The sequence below is a fragment of the Sapajus apella genome, unplaced genomic scaffold, assembly GCF_009761245.1.
Source record: "Sapajus apella isolate SASKATOON/1434 unplaced genomic scaffold, GSC_monkey_1.0 scaffold31, whole genome shotgun sequence".
NCBI classification, from domain to species: domain Eukaryota; kingdom Metazoa; phylum Chordata; class Mammalia; order Primates; family Cebidae; genus Sapajus; species Sapajus apella.
Window position 1 is genome coordinate 14,990,563 of NW_022436971.1, and position 9,427 is coordinate 14,999,989.

At 46.4% G+C, this 9,427-nt stretch overlaps 1 protein-coding gene across 2 annotated transcripts in view; it reads left to right on the forward strand.

Moving 5' to 3' along the window:
* Positions 1-2,678, forward strand: part of NOL10 (nucleolar protein 10) — a 113,683-nt gene extending 111,005 nt beyond the window's left edge. For both annotated transcript variants that reach the window (XM_032294135.1, XM_032294136.1), the window contains one exon: positions 1,237-2,678. In XM_032294135.1, coding sequence (XP_032150026.1) covers positions 1,237-1,356 — 120 coding nt within the window. In that variant the 3' untranslated portion in view covers positions 1,357-2,678. The remainder of the gene's footprint in view (positions 1-1,236) is intronic.
* The last annotated feature ends 6,749 nt before the right edge of the window (positions 2,679-9,427 follow it).

Below are 9,427 nucleotides of genomic sequence, written 5' to 3' on the forward strand. Positions count from 1 at the left end.
GGGACTTAAAGAATTATTCAGAAACCCAGTTTAAGAGCTTCCTAGAATCAGAAAAAAATATTTTCTTTTTTTTTGACATTACAAATCCTTTCCTTCCCCACTATTCTCTCACTTCCAACTTGTTAATTTAAGAAGATTGGGTAATATCCACAAGAGGTGAATGTGGAGTCTTTCTCCTCAAGGATGACATACAGGTGCCTGTGTTTAGATATATAGAAAATGCAGATCCCCATGAAGCAGGTTCCCTCGGTGTCCATAGAAGTGCTTTTCCGCTCTGTCAACTGAGGCCCCGACAGCGCTTTCTCAGTTTACCATCTGTGCAGTTCCACCGCTAAGAATGTTGTTTCTGACCTTTACATTCAGGAGTTTGTATTTTCAAAACCATCAAGTGTGTTTTTAAAACCGTATAACTCTTACCTTTATTGTGGATTCTGCCTTGATACTCTTCTAAGAATTTCTGCTGAAAGGAGTTAAACTGTTTGGTGCCAGGGATGGGTTAGGGAGGAGCTCTAGCTCCCGTGTGAGAATGAGCGTCGAGGACACACATGAGCACCTTTCCAGCAGGCAGCCCAGAGTCCGCGTGCTCACTGCGGCTGCGAACTTGTGCATCGTCTGCTGAGCTTTTTTCAGTGATTCATGAGAGCAGTTTGCTGCTTTTAAGGAGAGATGGAGTTTTGGGAAACAGCTAAAAATTCTTTGGAACAAGTTCTAGTGAATGAATGCTTGAGTGTGGATAATAATGTACTTTTAGTACATTTAAGTATTTTTTCTTTTGTTTTTAATAACAGTGAGAATAAACTAATAGCTCTAGTTTGTAAACAAAGACCCCTAAAAGGAAAGTGGACACTCTGTAAGCGATATCATCTTCTTAAGGTGGCTCTTCTGTAGGCCCTTTTAAAACATCCCAGTGGTCTTGTGAGTGTGTTGGTTGAAAAACCAGTCTCCTGCTTTGTAGCCAGACTGGTCTATCAGGGTCTTTCTCTTGTTTAGGGTTCAGAATTTCTGCTTTTGCATTGATGGGGAAAGTTGGCCCTGGTCCTGCTGTTTCTGCCAGGGCAGCATTTGCCAGAGCAGAGTCCCGGCCGCCCCACCACCTACCCTGGAGCCCGTGGGCAGCGTTTCTCCCGAGAGCAGGTCTGAGAGCAGGTGGTAGTACTGTTGGCATCCTGATGGTTACCAGAAAAGAGGTACAGGGTTTCCTCTGTTTCCTTCAACTCATTTAATTTTCTCTTTTAGTCTGAACAGCAGAAGAAGCAACAGGAGGCTGAGAAACTGCATCGACAAGAAAGGAAAAGACTCCGTCGTTCAGCCGGACACCTGAAGTCAAGACACAGAAGAGGACGGTCATTTCACTGATTTTGGAAGTGATCCTGCCTGTGATTAGGGAGGGGTACAGCTTCCCCAAACTGATCATCGTTAAACACAGACAAGGGAACACACCTTTTTAAAGTTCCATTAAAGTTCCTTACCTTTGTAAGGAAATTCCCATACACAGAAGTAAAGATTGAAAATCTGTGCCTTGTGGATTAGACTTTGAAGCTGGGCCTCGCTGACTGGCCGCTGCGTAGCCTCAAGGGTGCGCTTGTAAGTCATTGCCTTCTATGAACGTTGTCATTTTCCCCGTCGTTTTAATCATGTAAACCAGGGTTTTGTTTTTTTAATGTGAAATGTACACCATGAAATGAAAGGTTTATCCTGTGCTAAAAACCAAGATTGATGATGCTCTAGGAACTTTTTTTTCTTTTTTTCTTACACTGCCTACTGCCATTCATGATTAAACCACCCAGAAATACCGTCCCTGTTTTACCTGGTGTCTCTGTATTCCCTGTGTTTGTGTTTATAACTGTATGTTGATAGGTTTGTCTGGCTTGTTTATTAGTTTGGGATTTGTTTTTAAATAATTTATACCAAGAGAGTATCATCTAATGGTACAGGTTAAGAGCATCCCAAAGCCAAAAATCTAAAACTGTTTGAGTACTGTATTTGTCTGTTCTTGCACGGCTATAAAGAACTGCCTGAAGCTGGGTAATTTACTAGTAATGAAAAGAGATGTAATTGACTCACAGTTCTGCAGGCTGTACAGGAGGCAGGGCTGTGGAGGCCCCAGGAGCTTACTGTCATGGTGGAAGGTGAGGCGGAAGCAGGCATATCCTACGTGGCTAGAGCCGGAGGAAGAGGGCAAAGGAGGAAGTGCCCCACCTTTCAAACAGAGGATCCCATGAGAACTCACTGTCACAGAACAGCAAGGGGGAGTCCGTCCCCATGATCCCCTCATCTCCCACCAGGCCCCTCCTCCAGCACCAAAGATGACAATTTGATATGAGATTTGTGTGGAGACACAAAGCCAGACCATCTCAAGCACTGACTGACATTGGAGGAAAATGCTCATTAGAGCATTTCAGGTTTTGGATTTTCAGATATGGGATGCTCGACCAATAAATATAATACAGATATTCCAAAACACACAAAAAAATCCAAAGTCTGAAAGACTTCTGGTCCCAAGCATTTCAGATAAGGGATACCCAGCCTGTAATAATGGGAAACACGCGATGGAGGCTGCTGGTTAATTTTGGAACAAGTTTAATTATAGGGTTGTTGTTTTTTTCCTGTTCCTTAAGTATAGTCAGACATAAACTTACTGGAAGAAACATTTATAAAAATAAATACTTTCATTTGAATAGCTTCTTTGACAAAGACTCCAAGAAAATTTTCTTTTAATTAGACAAACGGTGGTGTGCACTGATAGTCCCAGCTCCTGGGGAGGCTGAGGTAGCTGAGCCTGAGAAGTTGAGGCTGCAGTGAGCTGTGATCATACCACCACACTCCAGCCTGGGCGACAGAGCAAGACCCAGGTCTCAAAAAGAAAAAAGAGAACCAACTTTGGTTTCCTTAATTTTTCCGGCATTGATATGATTTTGGAGGTACCTTTGTAGAATTTTTTTTTTTCTTTTTGGGACGAAGTCTGTGTCGCCCAGACTGGAGTGCAGTGGCGAGATTCTCGGCTCACTGTAACCTCCGCCTCCCTGGTTCAAGTGATTCTCCTGCCTCAGCTTCCTGAGTAGCTGGGATTACAGACACGTGCCACCATGCCCAGGTAACTTTTTAAAATTTTAGTAGAAACGGAGTTTCACTGTGTTCGCCAGGATGGCCTGGATCTCCTGACCCCGTAATCTGCCTGCCACAGCCTCCCAAAGTGCTGGGATTACAGGCGTGAGCCACCGTGCCCGGCCCCACCTTTGTAGATTTTAAGGTTCTTTATGTACAACTGAAATAGTAACTCTTTAAACTGTAAATGGTACAGCCTAACTTCAAATGTCATAAGCCAAGAGGCAGTTGCGTTAATTTGCATAACCATGCTTGGGATGTGGAACCGGCCGCAGGAACACCTAGATCCAGGCCCCCACATTTAGTCAGCTGGCTCGTGCTTCTGTCTGTCCTTTCCCCACTGCCCACACTCCTCTTCCTATCTTGTTGCTCCTTCTCTCTTCAGGTCTCCCCTGCTCTCTTTTCCCGATGTGTTTCCCTTCCCCTGCCTCTGCTGTCTGTGCTGCTTCTGCTTTTCTGCAGATTGGCTTGTTCCCCAAGGCAGGGAGCAGCTTGGCCATGTGTCCACTTCTGTGGTCCAAGACATGAGCTCTGTTTCCAGAAAAAAGGTGTGTGGAGGGGGGGAATGTCTGCATGTTCCTGGTGCAGCCAGCCCCATTTGTGCTGCGGTACCAGGGAGTTCTCCGGCTGTTCCAGCCCCTGGACCGGCACGGCCCTTCCTCAGCTTCTTCCCTCCGAAACCCTCCATCAGTGCCCACCTTTTCCCAAAGGAAGGGACTTCGGCTTCTCATTGCCTTATCTTCTCTGTTCCCACGCTGCTTCCTTCAGGGATGGGGCGCTTTAGAAGTTTAGAGAGGGACATTTTGCTGGCTAGAATGTCCCCAGGGGTTGGGTGCTTTTGTCCTTGGCCTGCTTCCTGAGGTTGGGCTCTGTCATGTCTACTCCTGGCTTTTCCAGGCCCCTCTTTTCCTTCCTTCTTGAAGGGCCTCCTGGTTCTGTGGGGAGCCGGTATTCTGCAGGACCAGATTCCACAGGCGGTGGTGCTCCATTCACCCAGCGCTCTCAGCACAGCGGGAGGTCAGGCCATCAGAGCGGCGGAGGAGAGCCGGGATCACACCCGGGAGGCTGGCAGTGTAGTAGAGAGAGCTCGGGCTTGGAACCACCCTGGCGCAGGGTTGAATCCCGGGTCTGTTGCCTATTTCTGTCTTTTGACTGTTCCCTTAATCTCTTTGAATCTAATTTCCTCCTGTAGATCAGTCTAATACTTAGTTTTTATTAGGGTAAAATGAGGCACTTACATGAGGTACAGCATCTGGCACTGTGCAAAGCTCATGAGGACTTGACAAAGCTCCTTTAATATTGAGGGTTTCAAGAGCAGGGGAGGTGCCCTCCACTTTTGTGCTGGAGAGATGCTGAAGGGCAGGCAGAGGGACGTAGAGGAGAGTCCGCTGACTGCAGCTTTGTGAGTACTCCTCCCAGGCCCCGCCTGCCCATCTCATTGCCCTGGGTTTCCCACCTATTCAGCCCTTACCACAGGCCTGCCTCTTCAGGGCTGATTGCTCTAATCATACGGGCCTTCAAAGTTTCCTATTTTCAAGTTTTTTGTTTTTGTTTTTGAGACAGCCTCGCTCTGTTGCCAGGTGCCAGGCTGGAGTGCAGGGGCGCTATCTCGGCTCACGGCAACCTCCCCCTCCCAGGTTCAAGCAATTCTCCTGCCTCAGTCTCCCGAGTAGCTGGGACTACGGCGTGCGCCACCACACCCAGCTAAGTTTTGTATTTTTAGTAGTGACAGAGTTTCACCATGTTGGCCAAGATGGTCTCCATCTCTTGACCTTGTCATCCACCTACCTCACCTCAGCCTCCCAAAGTGCTGGGATTACAGGCGTGAGCCACCGCACCCAGCCCCTTGTTTTCAAGTTTTATGCACATTTTATACTGTACTCCATAATTTTTCCGTGTGTGTGATATGCTACTCACTAGCCCTAGGAAATGGCCATTTCCCCTGGGTCTGTCTCAGGCACGCGCACCTGGGGGTGTTCATGCGCCAGTGCGAGAAGCGTTTCCTCACAGATGGGGCTCTGAGGACATGGCTTTTACATCAGGACCAAGCTGAGAGGTCCCAGGCTGCCATTTCTCCCCTTCCCTGCTGCAGATCCCCTCAGGCTCCGACACCTGGATCTAAGGCCCAAGTTGGTTTTTTCCAAGTTGTGCTCAGCAGTTAGGGGAGCAGTGGCTTTGGAGAGAGGAGAATGTGGCTGGGAGGGATGCGATGGGAGATCCTGGTTGGTCCTGTTCCCTCACCCGGCAGTGGCTTTTCCCATGGGCACACTTTGACCACTCCTGGGCTACTCACGACTCACGGGTCTTTCTCTGTGTTTGTTATCGTTGAATAGAAAGTTCCATTGGAGAAGAATTGCTTTATCAAAGGAACATGTTTCATGGTTCCTAACCATTTCCATAGATAAGGCATAACAGTATAAGATTATGTTTTTTCAGAGATTTTTCTGTTCTGTGGACAATGGTAGACACATCTGTTTTAATAATGCAAATGGGATCACGCTATATATGTTATTCCTGAACTTGATGTTTTATAACTAACAATATGTGAGTGATATTTTCCCAAGTCTGCACATACTAATATATAGGGCCACCTACCTCACTCTTTTGTATAGAGTATTTTATTACATGGCTGATCCATAATTTAACTATCTGCCTATGTATGGTTCACCCTAAAAATCTAAAGAAATAACCTTTTAAAAATATTTTTTCAAAAACAAGTTACATTCAAGGGGACACGTGCTTGTTTGTGAGATAGGCATATTGCACACTGGTGGGGAGGTGTTGTTTTTTGTTTGTTTGTTTCTGTTTTTTGAAACAGAGTCTCACTCTGTCGCCCAGGCTGGAGTGCAGTGGCACAATCTCCTCCTTCCTGAGGCTGGCTCACTGCAACCTCCGCCTCCCAGGTTCAAGGGATTCTCCTGCCTCAGCCTCCTGAGTAGCTGGGACTACAGGTACCCACCACCACAATCGGCTAATTTTTGTATTTTTAGTAGAGAGGAGGTTTCGCCCTGTTGGCCAGACTGGTCTCCAACTCTTGACCTCTGGTGACCAGCCTGCCTCGGCCTCCCAAATTGCTGGGATTACAGGCATGAGCCACCACGCCCGGCGAGTTTTAGCTGCTTTTGTAGCCATCATTTGTCAGAAAAGCAGAAACAAATACTATATAACATATTTTGTTATTTTTGTTACGGCCTGTCCAGTGCTCTCCCCTCCGCCCGCTTGTCCTCCGAATTCTGGCCTCCCTGTTGTTTCTAGAACACTCCAGGCGTTGTCTTAAGCCAAGGCCTTTGCAGCTGTGATTCTCCCTGCATAGAATGCTTTTCGCCAGCTGTCTCCTGTCACCCTCTCACCCACCCCGACAGGTCATGACCTCCTATTTAGATCGCCACACCCCAGCTCCTGGGCTACTCATGAGATGATACGCAACGTGCTTTTCAAAAAGACTCATGGATGTCAAACATGTACCAAAGTAGAGAAGAGTTTAATGTGCTTCCATGCACCCAGCGCCAGCCTCAGTAGTCAGCAGTAGCTAATCCTGTTTCCTCTTCACTCCTACCATTGTCCCATTATTTTGAAATATTTGATCCCAGACGTCATATCGTTTCATTCACGAATATTCATGGTGGTTTACTTGTTTCTTCTTGGTCCCTCCCCCCAGCCCCACTCCTTCCACAGCAGGCTGGTCAGGGTAAGGATGTGGGTTTGGATGTGTTTGCTCTATATCCAGCATCTAGAAAAATGCCTGACACATAGTAGCTACTTAGAAATATTTATTAAATGAATACTTGGGTCAAGTCTGATGAGGCCTGAAGATTGAACTCTGGCCTTAATACAAGAGAGGTACTAAATTTTTGGCTACAGCTGTTTCAGAGGGGCTGGGATGCTGGAAAGCCTCATTGGAGTCGTTCAGAAGGGAATGGGAAAAGCAATCAGAAATCGTGATAACGGACAACAGCGGGAGGAATTTTTCAATATAGAGGAACAGAAAATAGGACATTTGAGGTCAAGAGAGAACTTTCTTTAAGAGGGTAGAAATTATAGCCTGTCTGTGTGCCCCTGGGAATGATCAGGAAAGACAGAAAGTGATGATGCCGGACAGAGGGCAGCTCCTGGAATGACGTCGGGAAGTGACGTGTGGTCGTTCTCTGTCGCTGCATAACGAACTACCCACTACTTAGAGATTTAAAAGAAAGTTATCCCACAGTTTCAGTGGATCAGAAATCCCCGAGTAACTTAGCAGGGTGATTCTGCCAAGGTACAGGCGATGTATTCGAGGGTACAGGCAATGTTGGCCAAGGCTTACAGTCATCTGAAGGCTTGCCTGGGGCTAGAAGAGCTCCCTTGCAAACTCCCACACATGGCTTTGGCCAGGCAGCCACTGTTCCTCACCACGTGACCCCTCTGCAGGGCTGCATGAATGTCCTCACAGCATGATGGCTGACTTCCCCCAGAGCAAGCCATCCAAGAGGCAAGAGAGTATGATGGGAACCGACCGTAGTGTCTTTTAAGACCCAATATTAGAAGTTGCATGTCATCCCTTACTTTGATTTGTTACAAGGGAGTCATTAAGTACAGTGTCAAAGTAGGGTGGTCAGACATCCAAATAAAGATAAACAAAGGCTTTACTAGTATAGGTGTATTCCAAATATTGCATAGGGGATTCTTGTCCTCAATAATGACTTTACCTGAAACTCAAATTTAAGGTATGACCTGTATTTTTATTTGTTAAATTTGGCAACTTTAGAAGGAATTCGTGGACATACTTTTAAAGTACTGCACTAGCCAAAGGGAATGGGATGTAGTGCACACAGGGGCTCCGCGCTACGGAGATCATAGGGCGGACCATCGGGAGAGAGCAGGCAGAGTACCTGGCAGGTTTAGATAGGTGGGCAGATGCGGTGAGGGGAGCAGGTGAGCACGCTCTTCTGATTGCTTCGCTTTTCTCACTGGAGTAAGCAGCAAGGTTATGGGCAAGGTAACCTCCCGCCCCACTGTGTACCTTGCAGAGCTTACTCTACTCAGACCCTCAGTGCTGGGGGAATGACCTCCCTGTCACCATCCTAGGAAGACACTTCTTGGCTCCTGCAGAGTCAGAAAAGCACATGACATCGAGTTGAGAAACCTAGGTTCTGCTTTTTCTTTTCCCTCTTTTTTATGGCCTCCCTGGGTTTCCAAAATTCTACCTCAGTGTTTTTCTTTATTTTTTTTGAGATGGAGTCTTGCTCTATTGCCAGGCTGGAGTGCAGTAGCGTGATTTCAGCTCACAGCAACCTCCGCCTCCCAGATTCAAGTGATTCTGCCGCCTCAGCCTCCGAGTAGCTAGGACTACAAGCGCGTACCACCACACCCAGCTAAATTTTTTGTATTTTTAGTAGAGATGGGATTTCACCACGTTGGCCAGGGTGGTCTTGATCTCCTGACCTTGTGATCCACCTGCCTTGGCCTCCCAAAGTGCTGGGATTACAGACGTGAGCCACCATGCCTGGCCTTTTTTTTTTTTTTTTTTTTTTTTGCATTGTCTCACTCTGTTGCCCAGGCGGGAGTGCAGTGATGTGATCTTGGCTCACTGCAACCTCTGCCTCCCAGGTTCAAATGATTCTTATGCCTCAGCCTCCCTCAATGTTTGTTTACTTTGTCCCACAGTAAGAAACACATTTGACATCATGGCGCAGAATACATGTACATCAAAGGCATTAGAAAACTGTATCTTGCGTCATACAAAGGATGCTGTTACTTTCCTATTCCATCCTGCTCTAGTTCCTTTACACTCCCCCCAGAAAAGTTCACACCCATTGCTGTGGTTCCGCTACCCACTAATGACGGCTCCGGCCGCGAGTTGAGAATCATTGCCTACTGCCCTAACCAACCCACAGCATGCTTGCAGGAGTATGTTGACAAAGCCCATACTGAAATGTGTCCCCCAAATGTGTAATTGTTACTACTGAATTGTGATAAATTGTGTAATTAAACATTTTGCTGGAGTTTTATGAGAATTTTTTTTGACCTAAGACACAAGATTAGTTTTTAATTCTTTTTTGCAAACCTCTATTTTCAGCATAAATTAAGCGCAAAATAAATTTTATGGAAGAAGAGTTACAGGGTTTTATAGGAAAATTTAAAAGATTTTCGTGGTTCTTTCTAAGGTAAACTTTCAATGCATTAAAAATCTATCCAGGGTCAGGTGCAGCGGCTCATGTCTGTAATCCCAGCACTTTGGGAGGCCGAGATGGGCAGATCGCTTGAGGCCAAGAATTCAAGAACAGCCTGGTCAACATGGTGAAACCCCATCTCTACTAAAAATACAAAAAAAAAAAAAAAAAAA